This window comes from Hetaerina americana, unplaced genomic scaffold (genome assembly GCF_022747635.1).
Source record: "Hetaerina americana unplaced genomic scaffold, ioHetAmer1.1.p SCAF_1, whole genome shotgun sequence".
Taxonomy (NCBI): domain Eukaryota; kingdom Metazoa; phylum Arthropoda; class Insecta; order Odonata; family Calopterygidae; genus Hetaerina; species Hetaerina americana.
The window spans coordinates 74405020-74425806 of record NW_027286069.1 but is presented as its reverse complement, the minus strand read 5'-3'; the positions used below and the strand labels follow the sequence as shown (position 1 = coordinate 74425806).

The window sequence follows — 20787 nt, the reverse complement described above, 5'->3', positions numbered from 1 at the left end:
GAAAACAATTATCCCAAAAAATCAGCGCCTACAACTGTAAAAGTTAAAATAACCAAGGTTACGAATTTTAACACGGATGAGAGCCAGCCTGACAATAATATTCATTGTGGATTCCATTTGAGGATTTTGAAGTGGGTACAAAATAACCGCCCAAATATAAGTTTCATTTTGTATTTATACAAATCAACATGTACATTTAAGGAGAGAAAATCACACACTATCTCCGATCTGTTTTTCCAACACCTCTCTTTCCGGCAAATAGATGCTTGGGCATCTTAGTACCGATGAATCTATCAGCCTCTCCCTTCCTTCCATGTTTTACAACTTGCTTCTTCAATGCTTTGTGGGCAATGTTCTGGAGCTTCCTTTTCATCTGAAATGAAAATAGTCTATTACGAAGTGCACTTGAAAGTTTCAGTAACGTTATGTAATACGTATTGGTCTCGACGGAATTCCACATTACCTACCAATAACTAGAAAACTGACTTAAACAACTATTAGTAGTAATAGCAGTAGTGAGGTTTTTGATTCGTAAAATACATTTTAATGCTGTCAACGCGCACACTAATGTACGTAAGATATCTCGAGTCGAATACGAAAGGTAAAACGCGATCGGTTTCTCGACCATTGAATAATCGCCCTAACGTAAACTGACAAACAAGAATTAATAAAATTGATTACATTTAACTCATTACGAAGAGCACTATTACCGAAGAAAGGCTCGAATACTGAAATTTACCTCTCAAAAATAAGCTACAAAATCCTCGGCAATAAATTAGATAACAATGAGCCTACTAGCATAACCTTTTATAGAGGCATCATTACGTGGTTCAAGGTTTCAATTAACTTTCCCTCAATTTAACAACAGTCACATGGTTAACTACTACGCTTCTATTACGGTTAAAGTCTTCGATTATAGATTAAAATAACTGTTAGAGCACCTACAAATTAAGTGGCAGTGCCTACACTGTGGCAAAAATAGTTTTCTGGTTTCCTACATGATCTATGAAGCTACATACAGGGTCTGAACATAATACACAGCCATGCTACTACCTGTGGAAAATCGTAGCCAATATGTAGGTTGTAGCAATTGCCAATACAGACTTGTGTAGGTGCCTACACAATATGTAGGCACATACACAGCCTGTATTGGCAATTGCTACAACCTCATAAGGGTGCTTTAACAGGTGATATTTTTAATAGCTACAAACCAGGAAACAAGATACATACCAAAACAATTTGCAAAAATGTCCCTCTATTATTTACATACGTCATTACTTGGATTGGCTACGTTTTTATGCACTGAAATTAAGATGAAAATAAGCTATGGCTCAATGCAAATGAGAATTTGATATTGGACAGCAAATTTGTAATAATAGTCTAGGATATACTAGACAAAAGTAGAGGGAGGAATATTATCTCAGGTGCATGGAGAATTCCAAATTACTGCCTTTGTATTTGAGTGTGAACTATTATTCAAAGCAACCTGCTGAAATTTCAGTGAAGAAATGCATTAAGAACAAACTAAAAAACAGGAGTGCATGAAACAACCACTTTACATCACAATGTAGCATATTTCACCAACATGTACTAGACCTGTTTGCATTATACATACTGCCATTTAATCTCACTCTCTTCGTACCTCGCCATTGATGGCTAAGGTGTTAAATTGCTTTAGTGAGAATTATATATTGATCAGAGAGTGGAAAGTTAACAATTTCAATAATTCACAATTATAATTATTAATTATTCACAGTCTGCTCAATTCCCTGCAATATAAAGGTGGAGAGGCCACCAACTCATAGTAACAGACACATATTTAAATCTACCTCCATATGTATAATGTAAAACGAAGAGGTAAGCAACTGGAAAAAGAGCCAAGTGGATGGTAATTGATTCAATTGCACAGATCAAATATGACACTCAAGTACTCATACGCATATGCAATACCAACCGGAAGATCTTTGACGCCCATTTCATCCCTTGGAGGTTTAGATACACTTCGAGATCTAGACCGAGCCAGTGATTCGGTTCGTATTTTCTTCAAAGGAGGTTGTGACAAAGACCGACTGCGACTCTTGGTGCGTGTAAAATGTGCCTGTTTAAAAAAAACAACATCATTTAATGTGTCAAGAAAAATTCAATTAAAAAAAATTGCATGGCAGTAATCAGCACAACACCTACCTCCTCAGTTCCACTCATATCCACACCAAGCTCACTCATTTGTTTACGCAGTCTTGTGACACTTCGGCCTCTCTCCACTGCTGCACTTGTTCGAGGTAGTTTGGGTTTTGTGCAGGCCTTTCGTATTCTAGCCTCTTGTTTGGCAATAGATTTCTTGTCCCTGATTTCTTTTGCTAGTGCACGAATTTCTTGTAGACTTATGTCTTCTTTCACATCAGGCGGATCATAAACTCCCGCAGCCATTTTTAGACCCTCCTCCTCTTCTAGTTTTTCTAATTTCTATAAAGAAAAGCAAATAACACATCACAAGAATTACAGATAATCAGGTGATTTAAGTTTTTTGTCAGGTGGAGGTGTTGAATGGGGAGAACGAAAACCTTCCAGTTACCCATTCCTACTTTGCTCTATGTAGGGGCCAATTACCATGAACCAACCACCTTTCTTGCCTCTGAGCTTTTCTTCAACATCTCCCAAGGAGGTACACATACATTTTTGCAGACTTCTTTCATCACAATTATTCACCAGAGGATGATGCCATTATATTGATTCAAACCTTAACGCCTACGGAAAGTGTTGCTTTCATTTCGCAACAAAATACAAAGAAGCTAAGGCCAAAACCATTATTTATTTTTGAATGGGCATTTCATGGAACTAGTAAGACAAAAACGTTTTTACAATAAATTAAATTAATAGGCTAAAATATAGCTCCCATTTTAATTACACAATAATCAATCCCAAACATTGCACAGGATAATATAATGGGACATTATTGCAATATGACTCTTTTCTAAGAGTCCTTCTAAGTTGATCCCAATGAGTCGTGTTCCAGAAGGTAAAATTATGAGCCTGGAAGCTCCATATTTGCTCTCCTTTCCCCCACAGAAACTGTCACATTCATCCTATCCCTATCACACTGAAAATTTGGCATTTATTGCAAGTAAGTTTCCTATGTGTACATCTGATACCAGGCATAAAAGGGTTAAGAATCAAGTTTAATATCATCACCATGAATTCATTTTCAACACTGTTGCAAATGACTTACCTTAAATATTTCAGGATCTATGTAGTCTGCTATGTTTCGACCTTCCCAAATTTCAGGAATTATGTCATACTTATACTCTTCAGGTAAGTCATAATTTTTCTTCAGATCAAGCACATAGTCATCACCTTCCTCAAGCTCGATTTCCCGCTCCAATTTCCTTTTCCTCGTTGTTACTGCCATTTCAGATTCCTGCTTCCGCTTCAGAACACTTTCTGAGGGTGAAAGTAATTAATGGTCATTTACATATGTTTGAAGTATTACATTCAGCACTACAAGGTCAACTAAAGAGCATTCACCACTAAATTCAGGGACCTGATATGGAGAATAGGTTTTCAGAATTTCATTTCTTTTGGCTTCATGATTGGCCTATGAGATTTTTGACCCAATGGATATACTAATTATCAATTCACATTTTGCTTAAGTTGTAATGGTATACCATTAGTCACACCATCATTGAGGACAGTCATTTATGTACTATTCTCAAAATATTTTAATGGTACGTGAAATAAGATATGCTATAAAATCTAAACATCCTTTTAACAAAGTGGTTGCATAAAAACATTTAAATCAATGCTAATTAATGTCCCAATAATTTCTGGTGGGAAAGAGTAAATTTTTACATCCAAATAAACCCTAGGTTAAATTACAAGAAACAGTGGGAGATACTGCGACAGTAACTTTTTGACTGAGTCATCAGCTAATAAGCATTACAATGCAACAATTGCAGTTAGTAAAAATCATTCCCCTTGACCGGGATTCGAACCCGGATCTCTCAATGTCCAGCCAAGTGCTTTAGCCAGTTAAGCTATCAAGGTATCCTTGTACACTGAAATTTTTGGGGCTTTAAAGGAACAATATGTTAGGATGTAATACCATTGGAACAATGACACAGGCATTCATAGTCATGCGTGACGGGCCACAGCCCACAATGTTAAAGCCAACTTTAAACACTGAGGGTATTTAACCTTTGACAAATTACCAGAAACTGCAGGAGATGCCTCAACAGTAACTTTTAACCGAGTCATCCATTAAGTGTGCATTACAATGCAACAATTGCAGATGAAAGGCAGATTGCTAGAACATTTTAGAATACTTGCCTATATAATTTGGCATTTTTCACACATTTATAAGTTTTTTATACATTGATCCTTCATGTGACAAAGCAATTATCATAATAAACATCTGGCAATCTGTTAAAAATTCAACTGTATGACATTAAATAAAGGCTTCTGATAAAATATTTTATCTTTGACTTGAAAAGGGAGGGGAGAATGAGACTAGTAATTAAAACATTTGACTGGTTCTACCAGTGTGATTCATAGACTTATTTTTAAAGGCATTCTGTAAGTATAATTAGTTAAATGTGGCTTCATGCTATTAAACAACAATGGAGACATGTTGACATATTCTGTAGGTCTTTTGGGCCATTATGAACACTGCGCAGATGAAACTAATACTTGAAAATTGATGCATGTTTTTCAGCATTGCTTAATTAATATTTACTAATTTCATATTATTTGTAATTCTTACCAAAACATACTGTACATAGATATTTAATATTTACAATGGCATAAACACTGGAGCCTGTAGCATAGCAATAAAGTAATAACCCTTTCATTATTATCACCAATTATTTTAAATTAATATTTGGATCTAAAATCCTACAATATCTAGCCTTAATTCAAGATGCTGTGCATAATAAACTGGATTTGAAAGCCTGGTTGGCACTATTAGTACTACACCCATTTTTGCCCAGTTCAACATCCAGCTGCTGGTAGGTGTTTTGGCCAGGTGTATAACACCAAGTCATCATAATTCTAAGTGAAGCGAAAGAGTGTGAGCCAGATGTTCCCGCTTAGCACAGATTATAGCCATGTAAGCAGGTTGTAACATCTCGGCCAAGAAAAATTCCAGGTTTTTCAATCTAACAAGGAAAGGATGTGACCCTTGGATAACTGATTTCCTTGACATTTGGTATTGATGCTTCCCCTTGACTCCCAGATCACAAAAATATCCCCCTTTTTGGTGTAGATGAACGTCATTTTATTCCTCTAAATGGAGGCAAGAGTTAGATGCAGTGGTACGGTTCTTGGACACCATCATAAAGGTGGCAGGTACAATACTGCCATAGGTCAAGCTCTTCTGGCTTTATTATGCTGTTATTTGGTTATTGAAATTAAATTTAAAATACTTCGCCTTTCCACATAAAAACCTTTAAGCTTCTTAAAAAGTTAGGCTTTCTTATCAAAGTCTCAGTTTTACTTCCAATCGGTTTCATCTTTTGGATGGCCAATTTGAGCTTCATATTTTATGTTTTTTCTTCATTTTTGATTAATTTTGTTAATATAGTATAATAAAGTATGTTGCATCTATATTTGACTGCATTTAATTTTGATTCAAATATTTGCTAGGGTGATAAGTGTTACTTTAGCAACAAAAACACCAATACTTTTGGCATTTGGAGCACCTTGCAATATTCTGCTCATCACAGCTGCATTTGTATTTCATGTTTTGTACCAAGCTGCAAAAATTTCCAGAATTTGTTAAAACAGGGACAGGAACTAACCTAATGTTTTCTTTGCTGTTAAGGTAGATTATTTGCCAAGCAAATGCTTGGATGTAAATAAAATGAACTAATTTGTACAACCAGAAAATAATCATTAAAAAAATAAAACAATGATATAAAGACAAAACTTAACATTTCACAGTACGAAAAATTAGAAGTATGCTATAACTGATGGTAAAGGATTGAACTGGTGACCTTAAGGCTTATACACAAGACATCTATTATAGCAGCAGTAGAGAGGCAGGGGGTTAACACTTCTTGCGACATATAAACTTATTTATCTTTAAAATCTTTACACTGTTACTGCCTAAAAGGAAAGATTTTTGTAATTGGAGAGTTCAGGGGAATATCACCTTTCATTCAATAAAATACTCCTTCAAAATCAGAATTGGTAGTAGTAGTAGTAGTTTTGAGGGGAGGCGACCGACAGCTAAGGTCATTTGCGCCATAGGGGATGGATAGGAAAGGATGAAGGGTGGAGAGAAACCCGGCGTCGGCATTAGCCTACTCTTAACGAAAGGCGCCAAGGGGTCCGCAGTTTAACGTCCCATCCGACGGACGGCGTACTCACTCAAAGTGCCCTCCACAAAGCACCTCAAGTAGGGATCGAGATACCTCTGAAAAATATTCAACACCGCCGGGATTTGAACCCGCGCCCTCATGGTGGGAAGCCAGTACGTTAGCCCCCGCACCATCTCGATCCCCTCAGAATTGGTCCTTCCCTTGTAAGAGTAATGCTTTTTTAAACAATGATTCCAGGAAATTTAGGTATTCAAATGTAATAGTTCTTCACATATACCCGGAATTCAAAGGTAACCAACAAATCTGGGAAAAATCCCAGCCGAATTATTTTTTTTTTTCATGTCAAATGCCCACATCTTTGTTAATTAATTCCAACCATTCAGCTAAGACTATATTCAATTTGAGGTGCTCACCTTGGACTCAACATTATTGAATGCATGTTACACTTATTGTCGATCAAAACTAATGAAATTCATGGCACTAATCAAAGAAATAATAACTAATCATAATTAAGCACCAAAAATATACAAAGTTAGCATATTTTGTTTACCTGGGAGCTAAGTAAACATTTTCCAATTATAATAGGCATCCATGTTTATTGGCGAAAAGTTATAGGGACAGTTCTCATATCTGTGTCATAAATGCTAGCAAAAATGGCCTCCTAGGAGGGCAAAAAACATTCATGTTTTGCACCCTTGAGCCATGAATGAAAAGATAAGGGAACCTCATTTCAGTACTCCTTGACACATTCTCTTTGGTAGTTAGGAGGATTCCTGGGCCGCTATCCCAAGACAATTAGCAGTACATAAAGGGTTTTATAAGAGCAAACCCACTTAAAGACTGTGCTGCATACAGGTCTTTGAGAAATACATGGCAATGACACTGCCATTTATTGTATTTCTTAGGCCCGCGAAGTTCTTCCTCCTCTACCTTTGGTTTGCATATTTCAGATATCACTTCCTTTTGACAGCCAGTAGTTGCATCTCTTCTTGTTAAGATTAATAAAACACTGAATAGTGTGATTTGCAAGCACAAAAAAGTTTGCCATCATAAAAGTTAAGAATTTTGAATAGTAAAAATCTAAAAATAAGCTCATTGAAGCATAATTAATATTGGATCCCATTAGTTCAATAGTTTCAGCCTCAACTTTGTGGAAGTTCATTTTAATAAATGAAAAAGAAACACTTTGTTTCAATCCACCACTTTATTACAGGCACGACTAGTTTCGACGCTACGGCGTCATCCTCAGGTACCTGGTACCTGAGGATGACGCCGTAGCGTCGAAACTAGTCGTACCTGTAATAAAGTGGTGGATTGAAACAAAGTGTTTCTTTTTCATTTATTGGATCCCATATATAATGCACATCCCCATGTTTGGAAATATTTTAAATTGTGCACATAACATTATGGTATGTAAAACTTACTAACCAGGAATGCATGGTGGCCTAGTTCTCCTGTCTCTCTGTGATGGCACAGCTACATGAAGTCTATTGAGTATCCCATCAGTTTTCTTGGTTTTCAACTTTAAGTCAACCCGGTAGGCCAAAAGTTTTTCACATGCCTAAATATTTGAAAAAAGTGAATGCCATTTATGGTTATAATACATGTGAATACCATTTGACAAATTTAAAATGTGTATTTAAAATGCTGACTAATTTTATTTATTTCTTGTGATTAACAATCATCTGCTAATGACTGCATTCAGCTAAATGCCAACTGACATAAATGGAAAAATGTAGATTAATTGAAAAACTTTAAGGTCAATTACATGCAATACAAGTAATTACTCAATAAAAATACCCACGGAAATAATTTAAATCATAGGTACTAACCATGCATGCAAAAATTACAGATATCTATCCACAAGCAATAGACAATAATAAGATAAAGTAATACATAAATTTTATCTCGAAAGTTTGAAAGGCTGGACCTGAGCCGTAAAACAATCCAAAACTCCCTTTTGGTAGATCATTATATTAATAATGAACACAATTAAGTACAAACACTAATGTTGACTAATCATTTATTTTACAAAACTGTCTTTAAGGGTTTCAATTTAATTCTTTAAATTTATCAAAACCACCTCACTTTTTGTGTTAACAAAGCAATCAATTCGCTTCACCATGTATCCCATCAAAATACTTATGCCTTCATAGCAAAGTCTTGTCTCAGTTCGGTATCTGTCTCTTGTTTAGGGAAGAGTTCCATAGAAAATGTTCACTATGATTTGGAATTTTAGGATTAGTGGGAGGCACAGCAAATTCATTCTCCCTTTTTATACCTTTAGCACAAGATGCATTTTGTACCTTAAGGGTTTTTTAGGAACACCAAGCCCTAACTTCATGATATTAATCCATTCCCGATCAGTTAAACATTGGAAAGTGAAGCCAACAATAAAATTTATTTCCTGTCGTTTGTTCTAGAAAATCCATTTGATTTTACAAATATACAAATTGCATGCAAGATGGGTTCCAATAATGCTTACCAGCCAACACAAAGAATGCAAAAGAAGTGGAAAAGCATTTTTGGATGGCTATCTACATTCTGGACCTTGCACACAGATAGATTATTTCCTCTTCTTGCACTTGAAACAATGGTTTTGTGGACAAGGGTTCGAGGTCAATGAGGAACTCAAGATTGTCAACTTCAATATCAAAGTGGAGACCTAGGCTGAGAAATTAAACAAGCTGGTGCATAGTTACAAAAATTGCTATGAAGTGAACAGCAATTATGTAGAATAGTGAAGTAGGTTTGTACATGTAGGAAACTAAGACGCCACCTCGTGTCAATGTTTGAATCTTGACTAAGATTATTTTGAATCAAAAACTGATTTAACTATCAAAATAAATATTTTTCGTCACGTTATGACAAGCTGGAAGTAATTTAATTACAATTATTACTCAAATATTCTTTTGTATGACATATCTTATATTTTAACAATATAAAATAACAAGATGAAATAAATAAGTAAAAAATAAATAAACTACACCACGAGCAAAAGTTTTTTCTAACAAATATATTTTTTTAATTGATCAAATGGACCTAACTTTAATAAAAACCCTCATAACATACAACAAAATTTTTGCACAATGAAGTAAAACAAAATGTAATGAACACTTTATTGAACTACCTTTGTATTAATGGACTCACTTTCCAATATTTAAACTTTACGACCAGACCTCTAAAGCAAATTAATTTCATTAAGAGAGGATGTATGTATGTATGGGAAGGCCCATAAGTACCTGGCCAGACCAAGAAATGGCGGTAGTTGTTTGGTAAATATCACTGTATTAGAAAGCATGTAATCTACAAAGTGTATGTTTCAAATTCGAAGACGCTATGTTGTTTAGCGTTTGTTTGGCAGCCATCAATAGCGAACGTTTTCAGTGAATTTGAGAAAATGGAGAAAATTGGTCATCAATTTTGACACAATACTTTTCTTTGAAAGAGAAAAGCTGAACTGGATTCTACTCTGGGTGAGTCTGCTCCTTCGTTCACAACAGTAAAATATTGGGTAGCTGAGTTTAAACAAGGCCATACAAGCTGTCAAGACGAGCATCGCATTGGTCTACCAAATGAGTTGACGACTCCAGAAACTGTGAAGAAAATCCAGAGTGATAATGGATGGTCATCGACTGAAACTGTACCAGCTATCAGACATAGTAGGCATTTCAAAAAGTGTGGCAATTCACATATTAAGTGAAAATTTGGACATGAGAAAGCTGTGTGCAAGATGGATGCCATATTTGCTCACACTCGAGCAAAACCAGTGTCATGAAGATGTTTCAATTGAGTGTTTAGCAAAGTTTCACAACAACAAAGCAGAATTTTTGCACCGTTTCATAACCATGGGTCCATTACTTCACACCCGAGACAAAAGCACAATCAAAACAATGGATTCAAAAGGGAGAACCAGCTCCAAAGAAGGCGAAGACCATTTCTTCTGCAAGTAAGATCATGGCATCGGTTTTCTGAGATGCACGTGGGATAATTTTCATTGACTATCTTTAAAAAGGAAAAACTATTAACCATAGGTACTACGCGAACTTATTGCAACGTTTGAGTGAAGAAATCAAGCAAAAGCATTTGGCTAAGAAGGAAGTGTTGTTTCATTAAGACAATGCACCAGCTCACAAATCCATTATTGCAATGGCCAAAATTCATGAATTTAAGTTTGAATTGCTACCTCATGCACCCTATTCGCCAGATTTAGCCCTCTTGGCTTATTTTCTGTTCGGAAACTTGAAAAAATGGCTCGGTGGTCAAAGATTTTCCAGCCGCGAAGAAGTGATGTCGGCAGTTAATGGAGATTTACAGGAACAAGACAGTTCTTATTATAAAACAAGTGTCAAACTTATTGAACATCGCTGGGAAAAGTTTATAGAGCAGAAAGGAGATTATGTTGAATATTAAATACATTTTTTCCATAATTTTTGTGTTTTCTTTGTTGGGTCAGGCACTTTTGGGATTGCCCTCATACATGCATCACCTTTTTGGTGCAAAATATATTTTGTATCACTGGTAGCAAAAGGGACAGATTTTGCCAGGCATGCCTAAAGTGCTTAATATCCTAAAGCATAATTAAATTGACTTCATGGTCTGTTCCCCAAAACAAAAACAACTATCTCATATCTCTCCAAATTTGCTGAGGAAATAGTCCCAAACCTAGTGGTTAACAATAGGATAGAACATATATGAAGAGTATGCCAATATTACTTACTTCTTGTTTCACTTCCATCACTCCCTCCTCAGTGACAGTGCTCATTTGCAACATTTTTAGTGATTCATTAGCTTCCAGAGAAGCCAAAGCTTTCCTGCGTTCAGGACTAAGGTTGTCCAAAGTCACAATATCAACCTTGTTCAAAACTACTAGTAGAGGCTGAAATATAAAACATATTTCCATATATAATTGAATTTGGTAAACATACAGAGTTCTTAAATCAGCAGTTGTATCTCACTAACTACTCACCTTATTCGTGAAGAGAGGTTTGATACTTTCAAATAGGCTAACCTGGAAGGATTTAAAATTAAATATGAGCATTAGAACAGTTCGCAGAGCTACCATTAGCATTAAAATATTTTGAACACAAATTACACCCTGAGCATGGCACACCAAGTTATCAAACACAAAAAATGTTTACAAGTGTTCATTAAAAGTCTTCTCATTAGGAATTTTATATTGATTTTGAACTTTGATAAGAACATTTTGTACAATTTAAATGGAAACTCAAATGAAAACCTGATTCTTCAAACAGCATCGAATTTGATTGCTTTACCCTACCCTGTCTACTTCTCTTTGATTTAGTAACTCCTCTATTCCACTGATGGAATACAGATATAGGCTATAATCAGCTAAGAAATTTAGTGTTTACATAACTGAGGATAACCAAGTTAACCAAAACATTTAGAAATAAATGTTTTTATACATTAATCTTCTTCCAATTCATGACATACAAAATGATGAGCATATTAAGAAAGGGTTTCACAAACTGCAACATGAAAGGAGGAAAATCAGAAAACAGAACATGGGCCTTCATAAAGGAATTGTCCCTTGCCATGAAAGGTGAAGCTGATACATATCCTTTAAGCATGGATAATGCTTGCTGAGATGACTGAAATATGATTGATATACTTTTTTAATCAAATAAAAGGATTTATGGCCAAAATACAAAATGTAAGCTCATTCCATTTCTTCTCACAATTTCAGTAACCCTACTTTCTTCTCATTACTCTTTCTTGTTGTTTTTTCAACATATCCAGAAGCATAATAAACTTCCTCTATTGAGTAAATTATTTTAAATACTACTAATTAACAATATTTCAATATAATTACATGCTAAAACACTAACCTGCTCTTCAAGAGTATGACCACACTGCTCAGAAATGTCAATGATGTACAGGACACATGCTCGCAGGTGAGCAAGAGCAGTGACAGCTTGCATTTCAATGGTATTCCGTTCTTCTAACGGATGGTCCAAAATTCCTGGGGTATCCAATACCTGCCACCGTAAGTAGCGGTAATCTGTGTGACCCACATAGAGTGATTTTGTTGTAAATGCATAAGGCTGTACATCGACATCAGCTCTGGTTATCTGGTGATATTAAAGAGATTGATAACATCAACTTATGGGAAAAACCTTGCAAAACAATTCCACTGGTAAACATGTACATTAGCCAGTTGATAATGAAAACTAAATGTAACTAGTACATCAAAAACCATTTTCGGCCATAAGTATTGTGAGAAAATATTTTTATGCTAATTATTACTATGTATTTATTTTAAATAACATTGCTTCAACTCATGTGCACCATGATATGGAAACTTAAGATATAGTGAGAAAATCTATCTAAAATACTATCACAATAACTAACTAAAAGGTTGGTTTGATAGATTAAGTTAGAATATACAAGGACCAAAGGCATGTGAAATACATGAATCAAGGTGGGAAGAAAGAGTGGGGTTTAGCAAGATGACTTTTTCTTTCTCTGTGCTCTATATGTTCCCACGAAGACTTTGGAGCTCAAAACATCTGACAATTTGGTTTAAGCTGAGGGTAGACAGAATTTTTGAGATATGAACCAGGCCCCTTTAGTCAGTAGCCTAATGCTTTATCAGCAAATGAACACTCCCATTATATCTATGTATTATAAATATTTTTAAACACAAGATTGAATGAATGTTTTTAACACTTTCATGGCTCTCAAGATATTAAATGTTATGCCATTACTTATAATTTTATTGGAAAGAGCAAGAAATGGAATAGTATAGCAAATGAGGGGCCACCCACGATGATTTCAAGTGTATATTTTTCATGTGACATTGGTTACAATTTCGGTCAACAAGATACTTTCTGCCTGGCAGTGGTGTCAAATTGCTGGGAGGAAGTGAACCAAGGATACAGTGGTAGAATTAAAACTATTGTACTTCTAAAGAGTTTTTACCAAGGTTCCACTATATTTTTATATCATCACATACTTGAACACAATGGGGTTTTTGTTTCTCAAGTAATAGACTCTTCTTATGCCCTCCCAACTTCTTTCACTCCAAAATGCTGAAAGGGATAAGCAACCCACAGCCCATTAAATAATTCAAAAGAAATATAAATACTTAAGGTTCACCTACTTATACATCTAATATCTTAAGCTGCATCCAAATTGGTTAAGCATTAGGGAGCACGCTTTAAGTTGCCTACATGTATAGCACTTAATGAAAAGGCAACTTCAGTTCGGACACCCTATGTAAGGACTACGTAGCTAAGAATAAGGAATAAACGGATGATGTCCAAATGTAAATAGTCTGACATTTGAGATAGCTTGTGCAAACATTAGTGCATGGTTATAAAACCGCATCATGGTTTTTGTACGATTCTGAGTTCACTTTATAATTTGTTCGACTGTCTTTTATCAACGTTTTCTAATTCTTTCTTTTAATTTAGTAACTTGGGCAATTTTCGGTACTAGTTTCATGTTTATTTTTCTTATCAGACTATATTTACTCTTTATAGATTATCCTTTTTTATTTTGCTTTAATTATTATGTCAGATAGTATCATAGTTCAATAATTTAAAAGGTTTAATCTTACTATTTTACTCCAGGGTAATTTTTAGGTCATTAATCCTCGTCAGTAATTGTTTTAAGATATGCTTGGTGCTGCGTGTAATTCATTTATATTTTTGCATAATTTTCTTGCTAAAGGTTTCATATTTTTAAATCTAGCTTAGTATCAATTAAATATTTATCCAACAATTAGCCTTTATGGCACTTTTTAATTTATGCTGGCTCTATTACTTTGTAGGCTTACCTGGTGTCTTACTTTGCCAAGACTTTGGCGAACAACTTATGACTACCCAGTTGGAATGATGCAGACAGCTATATTTTTAGTAAGGGCATTACTAAATGCTTACACTCTCCAAAAACAACATTATGCTTGATTATTTACCATAATGTTTACATACCAAAATAAGATTTAACAACCACAAAAATGAGGCTTGGATACAAATATGGAGGTATACTGGGAAAATATGCACAAATAGGAGTAAACCAAATTACTGAAAAAGGCAATGCTCATGAAATGAAGCCCCAAACAAAGAAATATGTTCTTACCTCCTCAAATCAAATATCTGTATTCAATATGGATAAATTAAAGTTATTACAAGAAATAAACTACACCATGCCAAAGACGTCAAATTTCTCTTGCCTTAGAAAAGCTCTGCCTTTTGCCACCTCACGTTAATAAGGCTCTTAGTTTTTTCCGCGAGTAAAAGTGTACTCACTCAAAGAAATAACCGATGCTATTTTAGCCAACATATATAATAAACTCCCATCATGGCAATTACTCTTTCGTTAGTTGCCTCGCTTCTGACACTTGGGAATTATGGGGCTGCAATATTGTATCCTAAATCTGAGGGCCGAAATAGATGCCCAAATTTGCACCCTCTTACTGTCTAACCAGTTTAAACACCCTTCAAGATGGCATCCTCCTTTAATCTGAGTGATTTTGGCACCTAACTGGTGAGTCTGGATGCAGCTTTAAATGTATTTTCTCACACATTTAACGCAGGACAATACTTTTCAAGCCATCATTTCACTTTGGGGATGTTGTAGTCCAGAGGGTAGAGAGTTGAACTTCTGATTGGAGGCCCAGGCTCTATTCCCAGGCATGCCTCTGAGCACCCTCAGCTTCACCTGGGCCGTGTGATTTTTGGAGTACCAGAACTTCCTGGGAAGCCATAGGTGACACAGGGAAAGGTCTATTCTCACATGCTCCACCCATTTGTGTGAATTTCACATTCCATTGTGCTTAACACTGGGTGAGTTCTACCCTCATTTATCAAATCAACACTTGGGTTGTTAACTGTGGTTGGTTATTCCACTTCATAAACGCAAAGACATTTCCTAATGAAAGTCTTAGGACTGATGGAACACTAGAGGGGCCTTCTGATGAGTTTGGCAATAAAGTTGTCTTATGTACTCATACAAAGCAGCATTTACCCTGAAGAATTCAATTACTTGCTTACTCTTTCAATATATTTAATAAATGGCTCAAATTCTAACTGACACAGATATATAGGTGTTTCAGTATAGCTACTAAATTTGAATGAGAATGATACTGAAGACAAGATGACCAAAGCTTATGCATTTATCAGAATGTATGAAGAAAAAATTATTGGCAATAATATATTCTTAAAATATGATATTTTAATCATATAATTCCTTGTTAAATTGTTCATAGTTATCTGTGAAGTAGACATCATAAACAATCTCATCAATCAAGAAAATATAAGTACTTGATATGGGGCTCGACAAAGTAAATGAACTAATAATATACATGTAACTCTTGGCTGAGTCATCAAAAGTTCAATAGATTTTTTGTTATTAAGAATTAACACAGTTATGCCCACAAGTCCCAGGTATTAATTTTTTCAAGAAATATTAAGAGTTATTAAGTTTTTCAAAAATATGCTAATTCTTAAGACTACTATTCTTACCTTATTGATGAAGCTTGATTTCCCAACGTTTGGAAATCCACAAATGATAATAGTCCTGGTGTACGGGTCAATTGATGGAAGACGTGCCAAGTGCTGCCGAACTTGCTCCAAATACTGAAGATTTTGAGCTTGTCTCTTCATAATGGTGGCCATTCTATAAAATGTGGAACGGATGAATCACCCTCACAAAGTATAATACAAAGAAGTAAAAATTGATGTTTTCAAGCTTAATGAATCAAATTTTCTGTGATAAACATATGCACTCATATACTGATACTTATTGCATAGGATCATCTTCACTATCATTTGTCTTTCATACAGCGACAAGAAAAAATAAGAAGTCTCATCCTATTTTCAATTACTACAAACAATAAAATAAGGAATATTATTCCAATTTTATGGCGATGTTCTATCATGGACGGAAAAGCATCATCATTGTCACTATGGATTTTCCAGTCTAAAGATGGGAAATTATCAGAATAAAAATAATGAGATGTGCGATGATAAATGTAGAGAACTTAAAATAATTATGGATTTTTTCATGATCAATTAAATGAAATTATAAGATGGATATGGAAAAGATAAGACATCATGAGAGGTATAAGTAATTAATCATTCATTAATGGAAATTACATTTAGTATATTATGAGAAGCGTCACTGACCATGACGCAGAGATCATATACACATTGATCAACCCGAAGGTCAGTATGGTGGGTGATGGTAGAATTCACCCAGTACTAAGTTTGACGGCATGTGAAATTCAGACATTAGGGTAGGGAGGCCAGTTCCCTCCCCTGTGCCAGTTATGGTTTCCCAGGAAGATCTGGCAACAAAAAAATGACAGTTTGGATTGAGCTGCGGTGACCAGATAGGCTTGCCCAAGAATCGAACCTGGACGCTCCACTTATCAGTAGTCTAACGCTCTACCCCTGGACTACCACAACCCACTCTTAAAGCAAATCATCAAGGAAATTATTATTATCTTAATATAGTCATTACTTCTCATTTATGATTTTATGAGTAATAGAAAGTTCCTACGAAGGTTATCTCAATATTTACAAGATATTGTCTTCCATTATCAGTAGTTGACACTGCAATTTAAACCTCACAATTTATACCTTTATAATATGCATGTATGATCTAGCATCCATTCTGTGAAAGTCTCCATGAGATTTCACCAGTTTTTGTCACTTTTTCCATGAGTTTATTTTCCACTGAGCAATTATGCATAAATAGGAAAGCTACAAATAATTTACTTTGAGAAAAATGGCCACAAAATTCAAAGCTACTGCTGCTGCATTGATGCAAATAATGACACAAAAACAAAAAGTTACACTTTAGACATAATCATTAGAAAAAAAAACTTAACTCTAGAATAATACTAATCAGGCAAAAAATCCCTAATGGTCGAATATTACGTAACTATGGAGGTATTTCTAAATTAGAGAGAAAATAAAGATGCACTTACCTTCCCAGGGCAGCTCTTTTAAGTTGTTTGCAGCGGTAGAGTGAATCTCCAAATTTCAGCAACCTCACATAATCTTTGGCAACACTAAAATAAAAATCCACTTAATAAAATGCTTAAGCTACAGGAGAAACATTATGCAAAATGACCACTAACTTACTTATCAATTAGATGCCGAGCTGTGTTCAACTGTCCTAGAGCCAGCTTGTAGTGATCTTTATCATAAAGAACATTCATCAAATCTGCATAAAATGGGTGTATATCCTAAAAAGGCCATAAATTAAAGGAATAAAAATGTAATAAAATGATGCATTAATTCAAGTGGAAGAAACATGCAGTAATGCACACTTAATACTCACATCTAACTTTGGAAAATCCTGGATAATCTGGCTTAATCGATCATGGAAATTCTGCTGGGTGTATTTCACTTTTCTCATGTAAAATGCACGTATCCTAGATATCTTATAGTTTTTATGAATAACAGTTGGTGTTTTGCGCTGTGTTTTGGACAATATAATATCAACAAAATCCTGAAATGGAAAGTTGTAATTGAAGACAAAATTCAGTGACAAAATAATAATTAATAAATTTACTTTGGAGCCGGTGTTATGACTCTGCTATGTTAGATACTGTTAAAAGCTCAATTTATTTAGTTTCAGGATGAAGACACTAATAAGGAATAAACAGAAAGTCATTCAAACAATATGTCTGTGTTCTGTTTTAAGAAGCTTAATATGGCTCGATAAAACTGAATTAATCGATATTGTTGATGAAATTTGTAATTCAATTTTGACCATTAAAATTGTAAATTTGGTAGTTGATGATGATAACGATAATGCTCATCAAAGACCTACACAAATAAATAAGCAGAATGACAAATGATCTTTGCAAGTACGCTACTGAATATACTTTAGGTTTCTCCAACGTTTCAAATTATTTGATCTGCACCTTCAGAAGATTCACAAATACATGGAAATCTCTTTGTAGCAGGCAATATGTCTCCATTGACATTGAGATGAGTTTTATCATCAGCTAACCTAAAAATGCACTTATTTGTGCAGTAATATTATGATTTCTCACGTAACAAGGCCTTTCTTTGTGGAATAAAAATGTTCAATACTGCTTGCATTCAGTAAATACCATACTTTTCAGAACTGTAATTATATTTACTAGTGAGTGTTAAAAGTTTATTTGCAATTATTGATATGCAATGTCTACAGTTCGGGGGAGATTTTGTACATTGTATCACACAGTATTGTTCCTGTTGGTGAGAATAGTTTTGTTTATGACAGCATTAATATTTAAGTTCGTTGCTTTCATATCAGGTTTTTACATCACTATGATAAATAATTACTGAAGATATTGACACAACAGCAGCATTGCAAGAGTTCTTCATTTTTTATAATCTTCAAATATTTATGAAATTATCAAGAGTAATCATGAATTCGGTAGTAGGATAAAAACAAAAAATCAAATTATACACTGCTAACAACCTTTAAATAAAAACATGGAATACCCTAGTTTAGCATTCAATAGTTACTAATGGGAATAATGTTCATTGAATGAAAGTCATTTACCATATGTAACAACTAGTGCCCTGAAATTATTTTTATCAAAGAGTCATAACACTGACCCTTAGGAGTAACGAATCCTCTGGTGTTGCAAAATTCCCGGTCACGAAGCAAAATTTCATCCTTTTCCGGAAAACTTTTACAGGAAAATTGATAAAAATTCCCTTTGTAACACAAACACTGAAGTGCAGGAACTCCAGAAGTTATTGAATCATAATTTATCATGCACGGGCTACTTTCAACAATAACAAAACCATTCTTCAGCTAGCATTTAAATCATTACACTCGAAGAACTCGATTAATTTATGTTATAGTTCGGAATACATTATCTGAAATGTCTTCAAGGGGATAGCACTTTTTTGTTTATGAATGCGTGCGTAGGAAGCACAGAAATTGGCCTCTGTCACTTCAAAATTCACAGTATATTCACTCCAGAATGGCTCGGGACTATCAATTGGCTAGGAGCTATCTAGTATTTCCTCTCGAATATGACGGGTATATACTACTTCTCTTGAACTCTGACACTATTTATCATTAAATAAAAAATACTCATGCTGTTCAAATCTAAAAACTGGTGCCAACCATCACGTAAAACGTTATTCACTACCTAGGACCTTGGTATCAAACGTTTACCAGAGACTAAAGATTCACATTTTTCTAATCGTCGTCGAAAATAGCAATTTCTCGTATAATACTGTATAGGGAAATGGAACACCTGGAGAAGAGAGATACATTTTATTAACTAAATCGGCCTTCAGAAACATGGAAAAACAATCATGTCCACAGTGTTTGACTAGCAGCGTCACGATATTAACTGCTGTATACTGGGCAACTTCTACACATTAGTCATACTTGTTATTTGATAAGTCTGTCGGAATTGCACCGGTATACTTAAGAAATGAGATCCCAGAGGACACATCAAACATTAAGTCACGTCAAAATGGTAAACAGCTTTTCCATAGAAATTAATGCACTGTATCTACAGAAAAACCTTCAGTTACCCTGTCTCAGAAGTTTTAGAATAGAAAAATGTAACAGCCTAAGATTGAGAACACGCTTGCATCACAACTGACGTCTTCAATGCATTCTAATTTGCAGTTCTCTTTTCCTTAACGTAGATTAAAAAGTCAAATGATAAATTTATCTCGTTAATAAGCAAAATTTTAATTATGAATGATTAACGTCTGGGTAGGGATGCCTACCACTAAAGAATGATACATATAGCTAGCTACCATTCCGATTCAATAGCATAAAGGATACACGAATTTCAATGAGAACACACTGCATGCAATAAAATAAACAATTGTCCTCGTAGTTAACAATTTTCTTTACAAAGTATTGACAGCAAATAAAACATAAACCATTCCATAAAACATTAAATATTCTTACTTATATACAGAGTGGACATTCAGAAGGGTAAATGTTACCTTGGAGGTTGGAACAACAGCTATTTTCTTAAAATTATACTGCGCCATGATTGCCGTGAATATCCTTTTGCAACAAAAAATAAGAACGTAAGATTCGGTACACACGTGTACTACTATTCCCAACGTGCACCAACACCACCCAACAGCATCGCAGTGCAATGTTCAATTTTCATTTGAGGCGCAAAATTTAAATTTTCAATACAATGAATTAATCAATCCTTGTCTACTATTTCTAATTTCATCGATCACCTGTGAAATATTGCGTCTTTCCTAAAAAAACTTTAATTTTATAATTTTATTTCATATTTTATCGCTCAACAAAAAGAAAAATAACATAAAACATATTTAATAACACACAGATACAATGATCCGAAGATCCCAAAATCACCAAATTTCCGTCTTTTGTCACAGTGAATCCGTGATTGGCCAATGAAGATATTAACCAACCAATCACGGGATTTTCTGTCAAGGTTAGAGCGATCGGAGCCGGAGACATCTGGTATCTTGTTAAATCATTATGA

At 34.7% G+C, this 20787-nt stretch overlaps 1 protein-coding gene across 1 annotated transcript; it reads right to left on the bottom strand.

Moving 5' to 3' along the window:
• Positions 1–157: 157 nt before the first annotated feature.
• Positions 158–20401, bottom strand: Non1 (nucleolar GTP-binding protein 1). The gene is made up of 13 exons (XM_071583235.1): positions 20267–20401; positions 17628–17798; positions 17429–17532; positions 17272–17355; positions 15803–15956; positions 12164–12406; positions 11284–11325; positions 11035–11193; positions 7743–7875; positions 3227–3438; positions 2185–2463; positions 1955–2098; positions 158–373 (listed from the first exon to the last, which is right to left on the bottom strand). The coding sequence occupies exons 1-13, from the start codon at positions 20312–20314 to the stop codon at positions 218–220; spliced, it is 1929 nt and encodes a 642-aa protein (XP_071439336.1). The 5' UTR covers positions 20315–20401; the 3' UTR covers positions 158–217.
• Positions 20402–20787: the final 386 nt, after the last annotated feature.

Bases quoted from the DNA above. Each gene is read 5' to 3' on its own strand.
- Non1 (XM_071583235.1), bottom strand. From the start codon at position 20,314: ATGGCGCAGTATAATTTTAAGAAAATAGCTGTTGTTCCAACCTCCAAG. The intron at 15,957-17,271 runs GTAAGTGCATCT...CACATTTTATAG, and splicing joins AAAAGAGCTGCCCTGGGAAG to AATGGCCACCATTATGAAGA. The intron at 11,326-12,163 runs GTTAGTGTTTTA...AAATCCTTCCAG, and splicing joins GTCATACTCTTGAAGAGCAG to GTTAGCCTATTTGAAAGTAT.